The 24,004-nt window shown below is 37.9% G+C and overlaps 1 protein-coding gene across 1 annotated transcript in view; it reads right to left on the bottom strand.

Annotated features, from left to right (window-relative positions):
- AGBL4 (AGBL carboxypeptidase 4) overlaps window positions 1–24,004 on the bottom strand; it is a 933,972-nt gene that overhangs the window by 732,277 nt on the left and 177,691 nt on the right. The window contains exon 4 of the mRNA XM_044430335.1: window positions 1,528–1,622. Coding sequence (XP_044286270.1) covers window positions 1,528–1,622 — 95 coding nt within the window. The remainder of the gene's footprint in view (window positions 1–1,527; window positions 1,623–24,004) is intronic.

The following is a 24,004-nucleotide window of genomic DNA, read 5'->3' on the forward strand; positions in this document are numbered from 1 at the left end:
AATCAATGTATTTTTTGTATTGTTATATTTAATGGTAATTTATTATGTGCCATTGTATTTCATTGTATTTTATCGTGTTGTAAGCTGCCCCGAGGTTTCGGCAAGGGGCGGCATAGAAATGCTATAATAATAATAATAATAATAATAATAATAATAATAATAAGTAAAAAAATATAATGTAGTTTGATTTAAAAAGGTTTCTGTTATCAATAGGTTTATTGCAATATATATATATATATATATATATATATATATATATATATATATATAGTTTGCCTGCTTATTTGTTTTTTGGTTAGATTCTTAGATCCCAGCTACATTGTTGCCATATGACAGAATACTTCTTCTAACTGCAGTGTACCTGGACCCTACACTCAACATCTGCGGGCTTCCTCTAAATGCTTCCTTCAAGGAAGGCTCAGCTGGTGGTAACTAGGAGGAGAGCCTTCTCTGTGAGAACCTCCAAATTATGGAAGAATCTCCCTATCAAGGCCTGCGTGGTACCAACTTCACTATCTTTTCGGTGCCACGTTAAGTTTGTCCGAGTAGCACATGGGGATGAGGGTTATTGCTGGCTGCTTTTAGGTGGCCTAAAAGTATAGACTGGCTTTAGTTGTCAACCAGTTAAATGTTCCAAATGTAATTTAATGATGCTTTATTGTTTTACTGTACAGTGTGTTCTATTCTACTAATTAAATGCTGTTTACCACCCAGAGAACTTCGCATATTGGGTAGTATAGAAATTAAATCAACAAATGAATTCTATTTAATTCTTTCCAGGTCATCGGAAGGAATGCAGGTTGTTATTTCAGGTACTTTGTCAATGGCTCACCATCTTCCATTTCATGTGTCCAAAGAACTTTCTTTCTTTTCTATTAGAAATAGTTAGGAAGGTTCTCCACTCAGTTCTATGGGGAGCTTAAACTTACACCTCTTTGCAAAAGTTTCTTTGTGTTACTGGTACTGGGAAAGGCCTGATCCTTCAGTAAGCATTGAGGTCTGCATAGTCGTGTATCATAACTGAAATTCAAATTCAGTTCTGAAGTTTCAATAGCAAAACTGAAATGTTTATATTTTCCAAAGGTTGCAAAAAGTAAACTAAAACCAAGCATACAAGCAATTTGATTTTATGTATCTGTTCTATCTTATTATGACATGTCTAAAACAGAACTCTGTGTTCGCCAAACTGTTGTACCAAACTTACCAGGAAAACTGTCCCCGTGCATGTACGGTCAGAGAGACAGTCAGTCAGAGCAAGTTTGCACCAACCTTTATTAGATAAGCATCTACCTGAGTTGAATATGCAGTAGGATCCTATGTAAAATTGCTGAGGGAAAGCTCTCCTCATTCTAGACTCCACTACAGACATATAGTGTCACTCACAAGTTTAAGCTAAAATCTATGTTATAAAAGGGCAAACAGAAAAACAACTGAAGTACGTGCAAAGAGAGCAAAGATTATTCAAGTCTAATCAAATGCAGAATAGTCGTTCCAACATGCAATTTCTCTACAAACATCTTCTCTTACCATTTAGGCCTGCTTGTAGATTTTACCATTGGGGCCATTCCATCCCGGTAGAGACTTTTTGTTTTACTGAAGTTGACAATGTTGAAAATGACCCTCTAAAAGACACAAGGGAAAGGTACAAGAATATCAGTTATAGTGTGAAAGACATTTCACACAGATTTCTCAAGTTAATTCTTTATAATGGAAAGATAATAATTTTAAAATGCTAACAATAAGTGTTAAAGCAACCTGTTAAAAAAGCCCTCCTTTACAAACATCCAAAGGCATTTACTGAAATATTTCCAATACTCTCCTTACAGTACATTCAAGCCTGCTTCTAGATGTGGCATATATCTCTCTGTATAGATTTAACATATATTTCTCATTAACAGTGCCATAATGGTTATCTATAAGAAGCTTTGGGCTTCCCAGTTATGCTTCAAAAATAACTTGCACTTATAGGTAAGTTTCTGCCAGTCTACATTTGAAAGCTGGAGCTACATTTTATTGGCAAGCAATCTAGCAGACAAAGAAAACAGAAAAAGAGACAGAAATAGAAGGATAAAGGAAAGAAGATGAAAATAGAACACATTCATTGAAAAAAATAGACTTTTGTGCCATTCTCACCAGATACAAGATACAAAGGAAAATTCATGGGAGCGTATCATGACTCTACCACAGAGCCAAAATGCATCCAGCCCTTGCTATCTAATGAGGCTCCAATGACTACAACAAATACAAGATGATTTGAAACAAACCTGGCAATGTAATTACGAATGCATTGAATAGATTAAGAAAAGATTCTGAGCAAGTAACCATTGGAAACACTTTTGAATTAAGAAAGTAAACCAGTTTTGATTCCCTATCTGCTAAATTGTATTTAGCAACACTCTGAGGCCACTCAGTCAGATTCTACTTTAAAAGTGTTTACACTTTTAAACCACTTCATTCATTCATTAAAGGAAAGCAGGGGAGAGCAGGACCAAATCAACTGGACAGGTCCCCAGTGCCAATGCACACACTGACCAGAACCACCAGAAACCATGCTTCTAGCATTGCTTGGAAAGAAGTTGTAACCATGTAGGGCACCTATGACACTAAACTGAACTGCTAGTACATGCATCAGTAAAGCGAAGAGGTTTGGCCACAGCCTAAAATCCTGCTTTCCCAACATGTATTAAATGAATATAAGGGGAGATTCATAGGAAAACCCTGGAATGGTGGTCTTAGAAGACAAGTGGGGCTGTCATCTTAAATTAGACAGGTGGGTATGAACAATCAGGCTTTTTCTGAAACAGAAATTCTACCTTCCATATGGAATTCAACAAAGGAACATACATGATGCTCCCTTTCAGGTAATAGGTAAAATCTTCTATTTAGATTTGGAATGGAATCTGCTCTGTGGTTCTGCTTGACCTTGTTATTATTGCAGTGTTTTATATCATTCAATTTTAATTGTATTTTAACCATTTTCATTATATTTATGTAAGCCACACTAAGAGTGCTTGTCTTAAGGCGAGAGGTAGATATTTACAATACAATTAATAATGAATTTCTTCATAGCCTTAGAATGACAAGGAAAAGGACATCCATCCTTAGCGCTAAGAACATTTACTCAGACCTTTTCTAGTTTGCAACTGGACTCCCTTATATTTTATATTCTCCTGTTGTTTCAGACATTGTAATATTATGGATTTTCATGACATTTTATTGATAATTTGGTTTTGATTTCATGTACAAGACAAAAAGGATGTTCTCTTCTTCTTAAAATCATACACACCTATGAATGTTTATAACTTTGAACAATTGCTAGCATAGTTTCTGTTCATAACATGGGTAAGCCCTTTAACTGATCATCATTTGCACTTATACTACAGTGGTACCTCAGCTCACAAACGCCTAGGTTCACGAACAAATCGGGTCACGAACAAAATTTTCATTAAAATTTTGATGCGGGTTGCAAACTCCGCATTGGGTAGCGATCTCCCCCGCAGCTGTGCTGTGCTGCGCTGCACCCATCTTTCCTGCAGCAGTGTGCCCGTGATCACGCACGTCTTCCCTGCACAAACGGAACTGCAATTGTGGCCATCTCCCCACTCGGGGTGTGGGGGTGGGGAGATGGCCGTGATCACAGTTGCTTTCATGCAGGGAAGGCATGCATGCACAATCTCAGCCATTCCCACCCCCCCAACCAGCACAATCACGGCCATCTCCCCACCATACCCTGAGTGGGGAGATGGCTGTGATTGTGCTGGGGTGGGGGGGAGATGGCCAAGATTGCGCCCATCTCTCCCTCCCCCAGCATGCCATTTGTACCCGTCTCTCCTCTCCCACCCCACAGTGTGCCGGAATGACAGGCATGTGCCAGGATGACGGGTGCCTGCAGGGATGACAGGCAAGTGCAGGGATGACAGGCATGATCTCGATCGTGCTGGTGAGTGGCGGGGAGATGGCCGCGCTTGTGCTCGGGGTGGTGGGGGAGATAGCCGCGATCTTTGTTGTTGTCACTTTGCCTCACGTTTTTCTGATTTTAAAAAATGGTTACAGAATGGGTTAACCTTATTTACATTGAACCTTATGGGGAAATTTAACTTGGCTCACGACCAGTTTGGGTCATGACCAGCGTCCTGGAACGGATTATGTTCGTGGGCCAAGGTACCACTGTAATATGCCATTTGTTCATCCGAAAGAATCTGCATCTTGCCATGAAAAATTCACATAGCTTAGAAGTACTGTGATGAGCCCCCAAAAGACCACCCAATTATATCTAAAGGAAATCTTTATAGTGCTTTTCACTTTGCTACGAATCCATTTGCAAGACTGAAATCTGAGATAATCTAGAACAGAGGATGATCTGTAATAGGGCCTGTAGTCCTTCACAGGTTACGTACTTAACATATGTATATGTACTTCTAATGTGAAAGAATTATAATCCATAATCCTCTTTATATCTCTAATCACATTTTCTATCTATGCCATGGGTTCTCAAACTATGGCCCGCCATGCTTATTTATCCAGCCTGCCTCGGAGATTTTGTACTCGCTCGGAAAAAACAATCTCCGAGCGAGTACAAAAGCTCTGAGCCAGTGCAGGTGTTCTCAGAAACTGAGCAAAGAGTCGGCGCATGCGCCAAATTGCAACAGATCAACTGTGCATGAACTGGCTCCCCACCCCCCACCCCCATTGCACACATATACAGAGTGGGAATACGGAGCAGGAAACAGAAGAGAGGTGGGCGAAGAGAAAGACAGACAAAGAAACTAAAAAAGGATTGAAGGTAAGAAAAATATAACTTTTAAAATCTATTTTTAATTATGCAAGCCCAGGGGTGGCCAGGCCGTGCGGCATTCTCTGAGGGAGTAAGCCACCGCCACCACCTCGCTGAGCCCGGGGCAGACAGGCTGAGGCGGAGCAGCTTACTCAGAGAAAGCCATGGCAGAGAAAGCTTACTTGGAGAAAGTCACAGAGCTCTCGGGCCTCCACCACCACTTATTTTCACCTGCTAAGCATTAGCACTAGAATTGAACAGCTTTATAATCTAGCTACTGCTTGTGAAGTTCTTGTTTCAGAAAAAAAGACAGAAAGAAAATGAATGCAGAAAAGAGTGACTTCCAGTCACTACTTGTACAATCACTTCACATAATTTACTTAAAATTATTCTTTTCTTAGGAAACCTGTCTTTGGAAGATTTAAAAGAACATAATGATGACAGCACACATACACACAATCAAATGATCCTAATCTAGGATTCGATTTTATCTGAATACAGCATCCAAGCAAGCAAACATATGGTTTAATAGGCATGCTTAAGTTAACTCACAATTACCACATTCAACAAACCTTCTCAAGGGTATTTTGCAGTATGAAAACTAGTCTGGCATTGAGCCAGGTCTGTTTAGTCCTATACATATCTGCATATTTGAAAAATGAATCATAAATATACCTATTTGTACTTCACTTGTAGATGAAATGGAGCTGCAGGTGCACACTATCCCCAGTTGGGTTAACTTAGCAGGATGTGTTTGCTCTTCAAATAATGCTGGACAACTTGAACTCACTATTTATTTCTGCACAACACCAGTTCTTTGCTTAAAGAAAATGGCAAGCCACAGCCAGGCATCTTGTGTACATGTGCAAGAGAGAAGTAATGGCTCACACTTTACAAGGTTACTTCCTCCAACAAGGTTGCAAAGCCTGATGAAAGATGTTACATGTTTTGTTTTCATATGTTTTGCATAATGCAGTACAAATATGGGAAATGTGAAGCTTCTATCAGCATCTACTCTATTGGTTTTGCTCTCTGTGATATCTACAATGACTGATGCTGTGATTTTCACAAAGTGGGCAATGGTGTACTTAGTGGCAAAACAGAGGTTTATATCCAAAAAGTCCTAGGTTTGATTCTTGGCACTCCATGTAAGACTGATGGGAAAAACCTGTCTGAAACTCTGGAGAGGTGCTGCTGATTGGTGTAGACAGACTAAAGGTCTGATTCAGTAATACGTTTATTTGAATATTTATCAAAGGTAGTATAGTTCCCTACATATATTATAGTATACCTTCCCCAACTTGGTGCCTTCCAGAGAGCAGGGGATATTGGAAATTGTAGTCCAACACAACCGGAGGATACCAGGTTGGGGCAAGGAAATGTTTTGGGGTGGGTATCCATCAGATTGTCTTAGCTTGGCTCCCCGAACTCCAGCCTGCTTTCACACTGACTTAAGTCCAACTTGCACTCAGTATTCACATAAGCAACTGGCAGGAAGTGTATCCAACTGCTGCATCCAATTGTGAGCCTGGTTTGTGCAAATGCTGCCTGCTGCATAAGTGCAGTTCTGCTGTAACACATGGAACTTGTAGATGTTTCATATCATGGGAATGTTGTGCCCATATACTGCAGGCATGCACATTTTTTTTGTATTCGATGTTGTAAGGCCTTGGCAAGGGGCGGCATAGAAATGTTTTAATAAATAAATAATAAATAAATAAATTTAGCAATGCCCAAGGTTGTGTGTGCTATGCTTGGCAGGTGGGGTTGTGTACTTAGCAGGAGAATAATTCACTACTGTTCATGGATTTGATCTTCTTCAGCTAAGGCTGAGTGCTTGAAAAAAGTCTGGCAAGTTCAAGAGAACCATATTCCAGGTTTATCTTTGTTTCATTAGAAGACTAATATAGGACATTCTGAGTATTCAAAGCATTGTGTAGTTTTATAAGAACAGCACTAACAAATACCTGTGGGTTGCTTCTAGTGTCTGTGCAAGGAGATAGCAGCCCTGTTCCCACTTTCCAAAACTGAAACCTTGTAAAGGTCATGCTTTGCATTCTAAGTTTCCAATTCAACAGTATGAAGTTTTATATAACCAATAGATTTCCATTTTCCCATCATGGAACACATGGCTGTTTCTGAATTTAAATATTTATAGCATTTAGCATTCCCTTACCAGTTAACAAATATTTAAATATGTTTCACTTGTGGAAGGAACTGTACAGAGCCCTAGCTGATTTGTTAATCAAGAGCACCTGTGCCTTGTTATATGTAAGCTGTCAAGGAGCATTGCTATAGAACTCATTTAAAATGGCAATGAACAGTATGGATTATAGATCTGGACTTTTTTCCCTGTGATTTCCATTAAGGCAGCATTAGTATTTTAAATGGAGTAATCCTATACCCACCTACCCATAAGAAAGCCCCAATGGTACTTCCGAATAAGCCAAAAATAAATAAAATAAAATTGTACAGATAACAAAATAAAAATAAGGTGGAGAAAAATGACTGTATTTAGCTCATTACATTATAACTCATAGAACATTAATACTACACAAATGTATCTTTCCATTTAAAGACAGATATGTTTAAAAGTACATATTTACATGTGTTCCTGTGGATATTCTTTTGCTAAATCATAGTGGAAGTAATTACATTCTGGCACTAATTGCAAAATACATGGTATAAAAGGTCATGGTCAAAAGTTTCACAGCAAAAAAAAATGACATTTAATTTCCTAAAATATATTCTGTACTTTGGCAATAGCCTTTTTGACATGGGATTTAAAGAATAGTCATGCATTAAGCTTCTCTGGTTCTACATAATTAGAGAGGATATCCATGTTTAGGCATCCATGTTCTTTTCAGTCAGTATTAAGGCTGCAGGTGGGTGGTAACAGCTGGTTGCTTTAGAAGTTTACTTGCATAATCTGCTGATATCTTACATCCTCAAGAGGAAGCAGCTGCAACTGATTCAAGTTTTCATTCTTAATGGTAAATATTATCACACAGTGAGAAGCAACACTATGAAGTTTAAAAAGAAATAGCCACTAATTCAAGAATGTTAATGCTGCCTCAGAAATTGTATGTTGGACAAGATCCTATGATTAATATCAACAGGACAGAAATTCTGTAACATTAACTATTGTATAGATACCAGAGTCTCATCAAAGTCATCCCCCATCATAATACTGTTTGATTGGATAACCACTTGATGACATTATCCTTTCTCAACTAGTATAACCAAAGGAATTTTGTCTGATACTGAATAATGTGCTCCTAATACTTTATGACAACTATGGTTTCACTCTACAGAGGTCATGCCAGTATACATCAGTGCATAGAACTACTACAGTGGAGTCCAAACTGGGGTCAGGGGAAAGTATAGGTTTATTATAGCAACCTGATGAGATCAAAATGCAGTTTATGTTGTATACTACATAAGTGTCATTTTAATATCATGATTAACTGTTGAGCAGAAAGACAAACAGGTTCCAATGCTGCTTGCACGAGCATTCTCTAAAGCCTGCTTGATTTTCCTCATTTAGAATTTTACTTGTTGGTCTACAAAACGTCCATGTTTTCATGACAGGCTACCAGATCTAATATGCAAAATATTCAAGAAAGGAATAATGCTCAGACAGTGCCCAACAATCGCACTATTCGCGATCAGCACATGCCACAGCATTGTCTGTGAGGCTACACATGCTCTACAGAATTAGTTGAGCTCTGAATTCTACTCAGATGTTTCAATTTATCATCATATTTTGTGGTTCTAGTCCTATTCATGTAGTCAGCTGCCTTAAGGACCACTGTTGCCAGAAGGATAAAATACAGATCTCCTATCTGCCACAGACACTTTCCTTCCATGCTAAGATGTAAGGTATGCAGACCCTGATGTTTGCATAAAATTCAGAAGAAGATATTCTTCTGTGGCTGCATCCTGTCTGTCAGTGACCAAGATCAAATTATTCCCTTCCTAAGAACATAGGAGTAAGAGCAAAGTAACAGTCCAGCTAGTGCAGCATCCTGTTACCAAAGTGCCCAACCAGCTGCCCACAAGAAAATATCCACTAGTTTTCTCCTGGTGGAATCTGGCCAGAGTTTTAATGATAGATTCTCTCGTTTTTAACATCTTCAGTAAAATAGGCATCAGAAAGCTAAATGACTGTATGACCTCAATTAATGCAGAAAACTTGAATGTTTGCTAGTTTGTTGAATGCTGTGAACATTAGTTCATAGCAGGTTATCTCACAATGCTTCTTGAATGTGGAATAACTGAGCAACAAGAATAAGCGTAATATTGAAGGAAGTATGAAAGTAATGGATAAGGTTTCATACTTTCACTATATTGCTGAATGTAAAAAAGAAGGGCTTCAGAAAAGCAAATTTACTTAGTAACTGGTAATAATCACAGGGCACATGTAGTTCTGTAAAAAAATAAAGAGATTCTCTAATAATTAGATGCAGATTGGAGTTAATTAGGTATTTAAGGAAGTAGGTGGTGTTTTGTTGCAACTTGAGTGGCTTTTATTGTCATTTTAAGGTTAATCATAATCTTTGCCACTGAAGTTTCTATCACTATTTCTTCTTGAGGAATAGTAAAAAAATGTAGATTTTTAATTCCTTTGATAATAGTAGTAGACTAATACAATATTGCTGTATGGCAATAATTAATATTCTACAGCCAGAAAGCAAGTTGCAGGTATACAGTTGACAGCATATAAAAAGGTTTTCATTCAACCAAGAACGCTGGTAAAATGGCCCATTCTTTAATCTCTGTTACTGTTACTTCTGTAGACCAAATGCACAACTTCAATATAATGTCATTTTCTCCAAGAGCCAAGCATATGAAAATGCTAAGATAATGTTCTAATCTTTGTGTAATTTTTAATCTAGCAATAGATTAAAAGATTTGTTATTCCTTCAAAATTCATGGAACTGCTTTCTCTAATTCTTTACACAGGTGTTCAATGATTAATAATAAATGCAAGATTTACCTGTAGAAAAAAAAATAAATCAGCATCTCAATCCTGATTACAGCTAGTAAGGAATAATTTCCAAAACTGCTAGTAGGGAAGGAAAGAAGCTAGTACGGAGTAAGTTCCAAAAAGTATATAAAGAATACAATTTATATACTTTTTAGTAAGTATACTTAAAGGCAATATCTCAGGCTCATTTCTGCAACACCACCACAAGCATGTACATTCAGCTTTTTGCTTAATTTCCCTCAATTTCCATCTTCAGCTGTAGCCTTCCCCCAACTCCCATCATTCAAAGCCCTTGTTTATGGATGTGTCACCTCAGGAGCTGTCCGGGAATTCAGAGAACTGTAGTGAAGAGGAGGTACTGAAGAATTTTCTTTGTGCAAAAATCATACTGGCATTGAACTGGATGCATTGCATATATGGAATAACTGATCCTATCTGGATTACAGTGCAATGTGTCAATGCAAAAATGGCAAAGGGAAAGCATTTTAATGATATTTTGTAAAATTTCCTATGTAAACATAAAAATAGTAAACTTGAAAATAGCCAAGCAGGATCTTGTTCATATATTATGTTAGACAAAATCAGGTCTAGTATTTTAGGTCTAACAGATTTTTAAAACAAATGAAATCAAAACTTGTTAATCCATAACTCATAAATCAAAGACCCGCAGAGATTTCCAGAGAATCTCAATGTTGCACACACTTTTACCCTAACAAAGAACAAGGGCAATTCAATTGTCTTTGCTACTTCACCCCTTGGGATGACCTTTCACAATAAGAATTGTCACTGCCTTATTTATAATGGCACATCTCAAGTTTGATTCTGGCAGGTTTTGATCATTTGATGGCCCAAAAGCTTTCAAACACATAAGAATCTGATGCTTTTTTGGCATCCTGCAGTGTGTTTAAACCTCAAAAGCAACTTTAAGTCCCAGAAGTGAATTACTGAAGTGGTGTAAACAAAACACAAATGTCCCAAAATGATAAAAAATCTCATACAAAATATCTTTGTCAGATGGATGGTAACTCCACACTGCTTTAAAAGCATCCATACATAAATTTCTGGTTTACAAAGCCGAAAACAAGCAAGAATAAATATCAATAATTTAAATTATTATTCATTTATGAAACACACACAAAGATATACAAAAATATCTACTATCAATTATTTATATCTGTTTATTGTTCTGTGACACTAGAATTTTAGAAGCAAACTCCCAGGTCACATTAGCATATGCAGTATAAGAGGTCAGTAAGAATGACAGAGATGTTTGAATTTGTTTTTGAATTTCCTGCATCTGTATTAAACTTATGCAAACATCAGTGCTGTCTTTCTTTTTTAAATGCTATCCCTGTCACTTGTTAATGTTGTCAGATCATATACCAATATGAAGTTGAACACGTGTGGTCTTTGCATTCAGCCAAGCAAAACATGCTCTAATAAATATTTTCAGCATAAAAGGGAGGCTTTCATGGGTCCTGAAAATTTTACCAATAATCCATCCAAATTTACTTTTTGATGCCTGTTCACTGTTGTCCACACTCTTGACTGTTTATTAATACCACTTCCTATATTATATGCATCATTCTTCATAGTAATAGAAATCTTACATGCAAACATTGCTACAGACAAACAAAGCAAATTCAGATGTACTGTCTTCACCCACTGTTCTCATTACTGAGCTTTATTTGCCCCCAGTAATACTGCCACAAGAACAAATTTAAATGCTTATATTGGAACCTCCATGCTTAAAGCAAAGGGCAATTGGAAGAAAAAAAAGGTGCTGAAGCTTCAGACAGAGCTGTGGAAAAGGATCAAAATGAAGTTAGTACCTGAATGCTAGGAATAAAATGGCTTGCATGTGGAAAATGGACTTCTCTCCAGTGCTGCCAACACAATTTGCTTTAATACATGTTCCTGAAAAGTTACAGAATTATATATTCTGTAATATTCTGTAATATTATTAGATGTATATCCAGCTTTTTTCATATAACAACACAGCTTACATCATTCTCCTCCTGCTGTTCCCAATCTTATCCCCACAACAACTCTGTGAGGTAGGTTGGGCTGAGAGTCTGCGACTGGTCCAAAGTCACTCAGTTGACTCCATGGCCAAGTGGGGGCTAGAACCTGAATTGCCTGAGTCCCAGTCCTATCCTCTTAGTCCACTACACCACACTGGCTCGCCACTTAATAGAGGATTGCTCTTTTGGTGGGTGATGAAATTGTTTTATATAAATTCCCCACTCCTCTATCCCTGTTGGAGCTCCAATCTATCCTTCAGCAAAATTTCTAACATTCCTCTTGTAATTTCACTGTGGGAACAATTCAGTTGTCACACAAGTGCATGGAGAAAAAACAGGCACAATAATACCACCATTATACATGTACGCAAGATTTTAGAAACATAAAGAGACCATAGGTGCTGGTTTAGCACAGTGAGTAAGGGTGAAGCTAGCAGTAGTGAGTTCTATCCTGACTATGTGCTCCTGGGAAAGGACCCATCTGAGATTGCTCTAAAAGAACTGCAGATATCCCAAATATCCTCCAGCTTGTGCAGCCTTAGGCAAGCCACACAGCCTCAGTGCCTGCAAGGCTCCCAGTCAGCAGGTCCAGACAAGTTCAGCGGACAAAGGGCCTTTTCCCCTTGGTCACATGCTGGCTGGGCCAACCAACTAGAAAGGATTGCCAACTGAAGAAGGCTGCTTAGGTAGCCTGGGAGTAGGAAGTTGCACTTCCATTCCCCTCTTGGATGCCCAGCTTACTGTGGTGAAGGGGTTTGACAGTGTCAGAGAAGCTGAGAGCAAGGCTGCCTGGAAGCCAGATTATTTCACTAGGCTGGTTTCCTAGCAAGGTAACCCAAGGCAGAATGGTAAGAGCTTAGGAGTCAGACTAAGATGCACCCAGCTTCTGCAGTAGAAGTTCCATTCTCAGCAGAAGAGAATAGAACTCTCTAATGGAGATGGGGGAAGTGAAACTTCTGAAGGGCAGTTACTGGGCAGCAAAGGAAATTGAAGGTGACACTGGTGGGTGATCACTGAAATAGTTCTTTTTGTCTCTACATGACAGTTACTGAAAAGTTACATTTGGGATTCTGACCCTATTTCTGTCACCTTTTGTTTCTTGCCTGTCCTTTGCAACTGTGAGTGTTTCTTCTGTCATCCATCTAGACTTTTTTCCCCTTCTTTTTGCTACAGAAAGAAGAAAATGCAAAAGCGTACCTGCAATTGTACCATAAGAAAACAAAATTCATTAATGCCAACAATTAAGAAGTAAAAAAATGTGAAAGATTTTATATGCCATGGTTCAATCATAAATTCAAAGGAAGACTACAATCAAGGCATCAGAAAAAGGATGACACCTGGAAGGGCAGCAATGAAGGAACTAAAAAAGATAATCAACTGTAAGAACATTTCACTGGAGACCAAGGCCAAGTTCATTCCCATCACTGCATTCCTAATCACTTATGTATGGGTGCAAAAGCTAGACAGTGAACAAAGCTAATGGATAGGTTAAAAACATGGTGATGAAGGAGAGTTTTGTGAATACTTTGGATGGGCAGAAACAAACAAGTGTGTCCTAGATCGAATCAAGGCAACGTTTTCCACAAAAGCAAAGATGACAAAACTGAGGCTGTCGTACTTTGGATACATCATGAGAAATCAAGACTGACTGGCGCAAACAAGCATGCTAGAGAAATCTGAAGGCAGAGGAAAAGGAAGACCAAATATGAAATGGCTTGCCTTCAGAAAGGAAGCCACAGCCTTGAATTTAGAACAGCTAAGCAGGCTTGTCATGGACCTTCGTTCTGGAGGGTCTTTATTCATAGGGTCACCATAAGTCATAGAGGATTTGACTCCACATAACAACAAGGAATGAATCATAGAATAGTAGAGTTGAAAGAGGCCATTGGGTCCAACCCCCTGCTCAGTGCAGGACTCCAGGTTAAACCATTCCTCTCAGATGGCTGTTCAGCTGCATTCTGAATGCCTCTAGTGTGGAAGAGCACACAACCTCCCTAGGCAATTGGTTCCATTGTCATACTGCTCCAACAGGAAATTCTTCCTGATATCTAGCCAAAATTTGTCTTCCTGTAACTTGAGCCCATTATTCTGTGTTGTGCACCCTGGGATGATTGAGAAGAGATTCTAGCCTTCCTCTGTGTGACAGCCTTTCACATACTTGAAGAGTGCTATCCTATCTCCCTTCAGTTTTCTGTTCTCCAGGCTGAATATGCTCACTTCTTATACAGAGGACTTCAGCATGGGAGGGAAGTGGAAGGTGTCCCCTGGAGTGTTCAGAAGCAGATATCATCACCCCCACAGTCTCCCTGCAAGCTATTGCCCTTTCTGCTCTTTAAAAGGTGAAAAAACTTTTCCACAGTGGAATGCAGAAGGGACATGATGACATTTAATGAATGCATATCTGGGAAACTAGGATTACCATTGGATTCCGCAGGAGGACTTTTGGGGAAAAGTGAATAGGCTTGAGATATTGGTGACTAAAAATCCAACCCATGTAAGGATACAATGTTTACTGTATCTGTAATTCTTCTCTTGCATAGTTTACATTGCATAGTTTATTTTGCATAGCTTACATCGCCAGATTCACATAACTCCCAAACAGGAGCTGAATGTGCAAACTGGTGGCTGCATGGCCCTGACATGTGCTGCAGCCTTATGATGGGTTAAATTGGACTTTCATTTCATGAGAACTGGCCCTGTGTCCCACTGCAACGCAAAGATGATGCTTGTCATGACACAGCATAGATGCTTTGTTAACTTCCTCACTGGATGATTGTAATGAAGTATATATATTAGCCCTTTAAGACAGCTGAGAAGTTGTAGTTTTTTCAGGATGTGACTGCAGGAACATAATTTTAACCCTCATTTGGGGGAAATTCCTTTACTTGCCAGGTAATCTTTAGAGTCAGTTAAGAACTTTGTGAAAGGCCTTGACCTCTCTACCATATTTTGAAGGCTAGATTTAAATCTATTAAGAGTTTTATCTGTGGAACTCTCTTTCTAGGAAATCCACCACATTCCTTCAGAATTGGTGAGAGTAGTTTAAGATATTTTTGAAAAGACTTTTTTATTTTAGTGTGTTGATGCTGACACTTTGTGGATTTTACCATTTTTACTGTGGACCATTTTTATTAGTATTGTGATCATGTCATTTATGAATATATTTCTTACTGCTAATTGTTATAATTTGCATTTTAAAAATGTTGTTGCTGTGTTGCCTTGAGACCTTTAGGATAACCAATGGGATAACAATATTTTACAATAAGAAATTAAACACTCAGGCTTAAAGAACCAAATATCCATATTTTATTGATTTTCTTCTGAACAGATGCATGCTCAAGAGGAAAATTATGCCAAAAGAAATCCAGTACTGACATTACGGTACATTAGAGATTTTAATTTTAGCACTTAGAATGAATAAAATTGGCTTGACTCAGTTAGATTTTCCATTTTTATAAATCCCAGGGCTGCTTTAAGGTTACAAAAGATGCAATAAAGTACCGATTCTACTATATCTTAACATAATAGCTACTGTTTGTTATTTGGGTGACAGAAAAGGACAAAAAATGAAATGTTATGAATTCCTTAATGCTATAATATTTTTATAAGGACTGTAACTGCATCAATGTACACATTTACTACTGATGTAACATCATTTTTTGGTGTTTAAGAGGTCTGAATTCTCCTGCTTCCCATGCCAACTTATTTTGGAAACAAGTTATTAGTCAAGCTGAACATTAATATCTTTGCAATGACTTATTTAATCAAATAACAGTGCAATCCTATACAACTTTACTCAGAATAATTCCTTTTAAGATCAAGTAAATGGGTATTGGGTCGCATCCTAAATATACAAAACAAGCATGTAAGAATAAATATAGAAAAAATAGAAACTGTAAATTAATATATTTATGGATTTTAAAATCACTTTGTATCCTAACAGAAACCGGAGTAGTATACAAGAGGTGAGCTATGACTATAATATGCCACAAAAATATTTCAATAAAGCAGTAGGCCAACATCATACTAGAACAAACTAGAAGTCTAAAAACAGCAGGACAGATTTCACATAAAGGAAACTAGGAAATAGTTATTATGGGCACTGAAATGCTTGACTCACTGGCAGGTCATGTGACACACATCCCAAAATTATCTTTTCATTCTATTTCACCCATTTTATCCCAGATGTCTTCCTACCCATTATGTCATAACTCTTTTAGATCACTGTTTTTGCAGTGGTATATATTTCAGTGTGTTCTGGCAGGAAGAGGAATGGCTTCAGCAGGGTGGTGGCTGTGGGGATATGATGCTGCAAGAGGAAATGTCCTATTGGTCTTGTTTTCAAAGCAGCATTTCCTAATGTGTGTGCATGGAGATGTGAATAGAGCAATCACATCTCCTTCCTGCAAGCACCGGGTGAGTAACAACTAATTGAAAATTCCCCAGTACACATGGTAATTTGGAAGTAATTCTTATTGCCTTCCATGACACTTACTCCTGCTAAAGTCAGCTTGGGGAAAAGGGCTTTTCTTTGGTTTTCAGGAAGGAGCTATTTATTACTGGTTTAAAAAGCCGCCTCTCCATAACTGCAAATAACTCAATGGTTCTTAACACACACACACACACACGCACGCACGCACGCATACAGAGATACAAAAACAACTTCAGGGTCCATTTCCCTGTGCACATCACTTTCTAGCTCCTACTGTTTCTCCCACAATTTCATTTGTGTGTGACATATGTTTACATCTTCAATACACTGGAACTGTACTATATTTATTTGCATGTGCTCCAACTTTAAATGTGTTTTGAACAGATACTCTTAACACTCTATGATAAAATGTAAGGACTGCAGTGTAGATCTCCTTTTGAATATTAGGTTGATATGAAACTTTGCAGCGTTAATATAATTGAATGTAAGCATCTTCTTATATTTAGACACTTGGGGCATATAATTTTGTCTCTATTAAATAAAAAGGAAAGTCACAGGCAGTATTCTGATGTTGCACAAAGCCACACATGGCAAGCTACTGAAATACTTCCCTAGAAATGTGGTTGCAGAGAGCTATAGCACGCAAGAACCACTATGATCCAACTGGGGATCATATTGACTCTGAGGATGTCAGCTTGTCAGATAGCTAATCATACCTAGCTCTGTAATCACCTAATTGAGCTGTGTTATATTTAACTTACAAAGAATACATGAACATGTTGTCTCAATTTTCTTAGCTCAGATAGTTTTCTTGCAGACTAGATTTTGACTGTCTAGTGTAAAAATGGTGTATTTGAATTGTGGTGCTGAAGAAGGCTCCTGCAAGTCCATTGGACTGCAAGGTGATGAAACCAGTCACTCCTAGAGGAGATCAACCTTTAGAAGGCCAGATACTGAAGATGAAACTCAAATACTTTGGCCACCTAATGAGAAGGAAGGACTCACTGGAGAAGAGCCTAATGCTGGGAACAACTGAAAGCAAAAACTGAAGGAAGAAGGGGATGGCAGAGGATGAGGTGGCTAGATGGAGTCACTGAGGCAGTCAGCGTGAGCCTAAGTGGACTCTGGGGGATGGTACAGGACAGGAAGGCCTGGAGCAATGTTGCCCATGGGGTCGTGATGGGTCGGACACAACTTCGCAACTAACAACAACAACAAATGTAAAAATGTCCTATTTTCAGAATATTGTAATAATCTAAGCGTACAACAAACCTGCAAACATCTTCTGAGAAGTACACCTCATTTATGAGTGTACTTTAAATCTCACAGTTTTACAGTGAGAGTAAAGTCTGCAGTAATCAGAACATCTTGAGTTATCTATGTACCAAATTCCAGTCTTTCAGATAATTTGGAAATAACCATGTTGGGAAACACTTAGGTACTCTGTTTTGTAGGTGATCAGCACATATGTCCAATCATGGTGTGTCTATGGTGTATCCAATTTCATGACTGTAGTGTTTGGAGAACCATCCTAATCATTTCCAAAACCTTCAACAGCCAGCCAGAGTATCCATTTGTGAAGGCTCAGCATGTCAGTATACAGAATTACCAACAGCGGTATACTTCTGACAGCTTCTGGAAGTTCACCTTCATATAAATCCAAGTCAGAAGCAGTAATGAAACTCTCAGTGCAATGTTGCATTAAATTTCCAGCTGAGACCTTGGAACCTTTCTCTGTGGTCACAGCTGGTACTCTGAAATTGGAGGGCCCACTATAAGTTGCTGCTGTAAGAACCATGCCAGTTGTGACTCTTAGATGATAAAAGTGACCTCAGAAATAGACTTTTGTGGGTGGAAAAAACAAGAGAAAGGATCTACCACTATTCAAAGTATCCTGGTAGTGCCTCAGCCTCCTTCCCTCATATTGCAAGGCAGAATATTTAGATGGACAAATCAGATAAGAGTTTTGCAGGGTAAGAGGAGCATAGAGGCAATCTTTGCCTCTGCAAAATTTCATTCTTCACAAAATATCCATATTCTTCCAAGTTCAGAGGATTACAGGCAGCCTCACTGGATTGCGCTGCCTTACATAACTAACTTTATCTCAACTGGGACATTGATTCCATACTCATGTTATCTTTATTTCTTCATAAACATCACTGAGGCATATATTAATGTTGCTTTTTAGATAGAAGAGGCCCCAAGATGTTCACAAAACAATATCAACTAAAAATTAAAACAAATGCCTTAACATCAAAGGGAACAGGGTAAAAGCATCCAAACATATATGGAAAAACCTTTAATCATATATTAAGGAATGTACTTTCTAAGCAAATACAATCTTTCTTCTACTAATCTATCCCACATGCACCTCCTAGTACCTTTTTATTTTTCATTAGCCTTAGCCAAGGAGCATGTCACTTTGTAATATTTTATTGGTATTAAGTAAATCAGAGATGGCCAGATGGAGGTCTTCACATTGCATGCATCCCCTACAGTAATTTCCCCTGCCCACAAACAGCCTCCTCAGCTTCTAATGATAAGGTTAACCCTTTAATCAGTATGTGTCCTTGAGCATCTGTTCTGGTTTTGGTGGAAAGACAAGGTCTAAATCAAATCAATCAATAAACACTGCACATTTTCATTTATACAAAAAAGAACAAATGGTCTTGATGTATTTTTCATGCTATTTATTATGTCAAGCTCATTCAGGAATGATAAAAGACACTGTCACTGAAAAGGTCTTTTGGAAAACTTTTGTTGTTTTGTAGCAACTCTGTACTGTCAATGCTCTATATCTGCTATATAATGACAAATTCATTATAAACTATGACCATCTATGGCAGAGCTATACTGAAACAGGCTAAGAGTCCATCTAGTCTAACATTCTGTTTATACAACCAGCTACCTGTGAAAAACCCAGAGGAAGGACATTAATGCAAGTCCACCCTTCCATTAGTGTTCCCCATCAATTGGTGTGAATAGGCATACTGATTCTGATACTGGAGGCAGCATATAGCCCTCAGGACTAGTAGCCATTGATAGTATTATCCCTCATGAATTTATCCCATCTCTCTTTAAAGGCATCCAAATTGGCAGACAAATCTGCTTGTTTAGAGACTGGATGGTCACCAAGAGTATGGAAGCTGATCAACCCTGAAATGTCTTGTAATAATAATGGATATAGCTTCAGAGTACAGATTGCTTTATGATCCATATCTTAGTTTATTCCTACACTGCCCCAGTGAAATCCTTATTTTCATTTTTACTAATGGAGAGTTGAGACAGAGAAGGATAATTATATCAGGGCTAAGGTCTGTTGTGTTATTGCACAGGAACAGGTAAGGTTATTGATGCTGGCAAAAACATATTGTGTGGTAATAATAGCTAACACATTATAGCTTTAATTGGTTTATGAGGCCAATTTTAATGAGTGAGGCTGTGAATTAAGAGCATACTTCTGTATTTTAGAGGCTATTTGAATTCTGTATGATTATATTAGTGAGGTGAAAAGAAAATTAATTCTAGCCTTTCCTTTTAACAATGAATGGAAGATTTTGTGTTAATATGAACATTTATTTAAATTTAATTAAATGATTAATTGGTCAAAAGGAGATAATTTATCAAGGAAGCATTATTTAAATAAATGGCAGCGCTTATTAAAAAAATCTGTGGAAGATATGACATCCATATGATGTGGCGCAAGAGAGGCATTTCAGCAAGTCCAGTATAGAGAAGCAGGTATAGTACAGGGGAAATAAAAACAAAATAAAACATGCTCAGTCACTTTAAGAAGGCCCCACTTTGTCATCAGAAAGTCAATTCACTCAGCTTAGCAGCATTCAATTCTCAATAACATTTTGTTCTGGGTCTCTGTCAAGTTATTCTAGGCTGTGAAATTGTCAGGCATGATGGATGACTATCACCCTTCTGCTATCTCTTTGCTTGTTCCTCAGAGATTTGCAGCTGCTGACTGCAAGACTCTTTTCTTTCTTTCTTTCTTTCTTTCTTTCTTTTTTGCACAACATGCCAAATGAACAACAGTAATTACCAGGGAGCCTACATTACAATTATTTTAGCACATAACTTTGTATCGACATCTGTAAGAGACAGAATGTTCAAGATTGATTAGCAATGATATCGCTCCCTGCTTTTATGTTCACGTTCTCTTATTTATTTGTATGTACTTTTCACATAAACCGTTGCTGCTCCATCTCTCACTGTTCTTAGCCTATATGTTTCTTCTAATTCCTGGTAATATATTAAGATGTAAGCCTGCTTTCTGTCAATGTTCAATTAAGCCATACAGCATTTGTACCAAAAAAAGTGAAGAGAGACAATATTGGAAATACAGAACAAAGTTTCATGATGTAGGGAGTTGTAAATGCTACTATACCATTTCTTGGAGTTCAGAATGATGATAGATTGGCAGATTAACTGCCAGTTATCTTCTGATATGCAGAGTATATTTATAATAAAGCAACCATTGGAACCACTCTCTCAGGAATTGAGGAGAATTCATTTCAGCATGAATTGGGTAAAACCACTTTTAACCATTGAATATTGATAGCAGGGCTATGGCCAGGTATTTTTTTGCCCCAGGTGAGGTACAATTTGGGTGTGGTGCTGACAGCAGATTACTGCTATTAGATCCTGAAAGCCATTGCATGGGTTAAGTGGGAAAAATATGTTTCCAAGTATACTGATACATTCTGTTTTTAATTTATTTAACACCAAAAGATCTTTAACACTACTGTACTGATAACTAATTAAAATAATTTTTAGAACACAGTATATAATCCTTTAAAGCAATGGACTTCAACAACCTAATACGTGAAACCCACCCCTGATTTCTAATGTGCAACATGGAACCTACTTTCACATTTTGTTTACATGTGGCAAGGGGGAAAGGGAGCAGGCATGCTATCCTGTTCCACAAAAAACTCAATTGCATGGGGAGTCAAGGGATTTAAGATTATGAATACAAAAGAGTGGGGCCACACAGAGCCACACAGAGTGATGACAAGCATCATGTTAATGAGCAACAAGACATGATAATGATGACATCCTCAGAGCCAGAAAGGAAGAGATCTAAATTCCATCTCTTCCACTACAGTCAACCCCCTCCACAACTCCTCAGAAGTAGCAATAAGAAGCTGGAAAAGAAAATGCAGCTTATGGAGCTCTATTCACAGATGAGGAGTGGATTACCCATAAGTAATAGGAAACAGATATAAAATCCCCTTAGCCCCAAAGTACATAAATGATTAATTTAAATATACAATAATAAAATATACAATACATAACAATAGGAATGTCTACCTTGTGGCTGCTCCTCTAGTTCTGCTGTTGGACTTTCTCAAACTAGGAAAAACATGATTTAAATTAGCACAGAGCTGCATACTGAACTGGCTAGTGCAGTACTTTCTCTTAGTACATGCCAAGCCTTACCTGGCCTCTGTTGTTTCTTTGGATCTCTAGGCACCTGGTTAGTTCTCAAATTGCCTGTTCCCTAAAATCAGCACTGGATACAAGTAGGACTGGATAACCCATCAAAGAAATACAGGGTAAAATGCAGTTTGGCCATGTTTGTGTAAGTGCTCATCTGCTGATGATAGAAGTCTTGGACCCAAGAAGCAGGAGTTGTAGTGCTTGCATTTAAAGAACATAAAGGCATAATGGAAATGTGGTTGAATGCAAACAATAAAAATGGGTAGAGCTAGGGGTGAGAAGGAAGCTGATGTGGCTAGTACTATTCTCTCGCTTTCTATGCTAGTGTCAAGTTAAGCATACAAAATAAAAATTAACTAAAAACACACCAGCTGAAGCCAATGGGGAAACCCAGATAGTAGCAAACACCATAATCTATACTCAGACATGTTAGAAGATAGCATTCTCATTAGTCATGTAGCCAATCATGGCATGGCGCCAAGACTGTCACAATAACAGAGCATGGCTTAGAAATAGCAGGACATGCAGCATATGTATCCCCACGTGTAGTAATATGTTATGAGTTTCGCAATAAGTACAATAGTGTGCACAAGCAACATACACCAAATAGTGATGAAGAACAAGACCCAAAGGAAATTATGACTCCCAAACACCTTGTATCCCTGCTTTCCAAGGACCCAAACTATGCACAATCTTCAAACTCTCATAGCCATAGATCATTCCCACTCTCCCCCTTGACTTATGTACAAACTGTGCTGGGTGAGCAAACTTCTTCAGCTCAGCTTCAGGCATTTTGTCCACTAAAGGGTATGCAAAGTAAGCAAACTATTTCTTAAGACTCAGACTTGTTTGAAAATACTACTTGCACAACTTAAAGAGAGCCCATTGACTATAAGGTAGGTCTATAAATGTAATAGTGTAATGTCGGACCATGTCAAGGGGAAACCTTTACCTTTACCTTTAATGTAATAAATAAATAAATGTAACTCACAAATACTGTATTTAAGGAGTAGGGAGACTTGAAGAGGAAATTCCACAAGGAAAAATGCAAATCAGAAATTGCATTTAAATCAGTATATTTTATGGCATTTATTTGCCTGTCAAGGTGACAACTTACAGTTATATGAAAAACATTTATGGCAGCAACATAATATAATTTAAAAGATACAAAAAGAAACAGTGGCTTATATAGGATGTCAGAAATAGCATTTATTTGGGATGGCCAAACCAGCTACTTCTTTAATATTGGGATGATTGTAGTAAGGTTTCTCCCTGATAAGAGTCTGAACAATGTGGCTACTCTGGCAGAATCAGGCCAGCTGAAAAGTAAATTCTACTGGCCAAACATATCTGCTTCTTAACTAGCATAAATTAAATGGTAAATGGATTTTGTTGAAGCTGGTAATTCACTGAAGTGCAGAAAGATTTTTTAGTCTACTTCCTGTTAGATCTATGGAAATGCAAGGCATCCTCAGGCAGCATAACTAGTGAACTCTGTCTCAGTTCTCCTTTACTGAAAATGGGCAATCACTTCATAAGTGTGGCAAAGATACTGCCATCAGACTATGGGGATCTGCAACAGACAACATTTTCAATACTTCTTAGTATTGGCATCATTTCTACATCCTTTTTTCAATCTGCAAAGTGCTTAGCATTTCTCAGTACAACAATCCTGGATTTCTTGACAATCTTTTTTTAATTGAAATAGCACTTCCAACCCTCCTTTTTATACACACACATGCTTACACACACTTCAAAAACACAATTTGCTATGCGGCTGTTAGAGAAATACCAGTACTTTAAAGGGCATGTTGTACTGATAATGTGATTCTCTGGACAGTGGACCAGTAATTTGCTTATCTACATGCTGATCAGGTATTTGAACCTGTGTTTTCCACACCCAAACCAAACTCTGTATTAATTATACCATGCTGCCCCTTGGTGGCTTAATAAATGTTATGAGACCTCTGATTTCTACTCCTTAAAAATACATCAGGGATGCACACATCCAAAATCAGAAATGACTCAAATAAAAAGTAGCTAATATGCATTAATGGTCATAAATTAAATATAAAAGCTGGGGTATTGTTAAGACTACTTCTGAAAAAAACCTATTCCAAGAGACTATATTATCATTCTTTCTATGACATATTCTTTTAAGGGAAAGAATATATAAGTACTGTTGTTTCTTGACTGTTGGTTAATTGTCAGTTGATCAAATCTGCTTACAGAAGCTTATACAAACAGGGCATTTTCACTAGTGTGAAAGATTAAAGCTGCAATTATTTCATAGGAGTAAGCCCTACTGAATCTACCAGAGTTTATTTCAGACT

Source organism: Varanus komodoensis, unplaced genomic scaffold, assembly GCF_004798865.1.
Source record: "Varanus komodoensis strain SLA01 unplaced genomic scaffold, ASM479886v1 scaffold20_1, whole genome shotgun sequence".
Classification (NCBI taxonomy): Eukaryota; Metazoa; Chordata; class Lepidosauria; order Squamata; family Varanidae; genus Varanus; species Varanus komodoensis.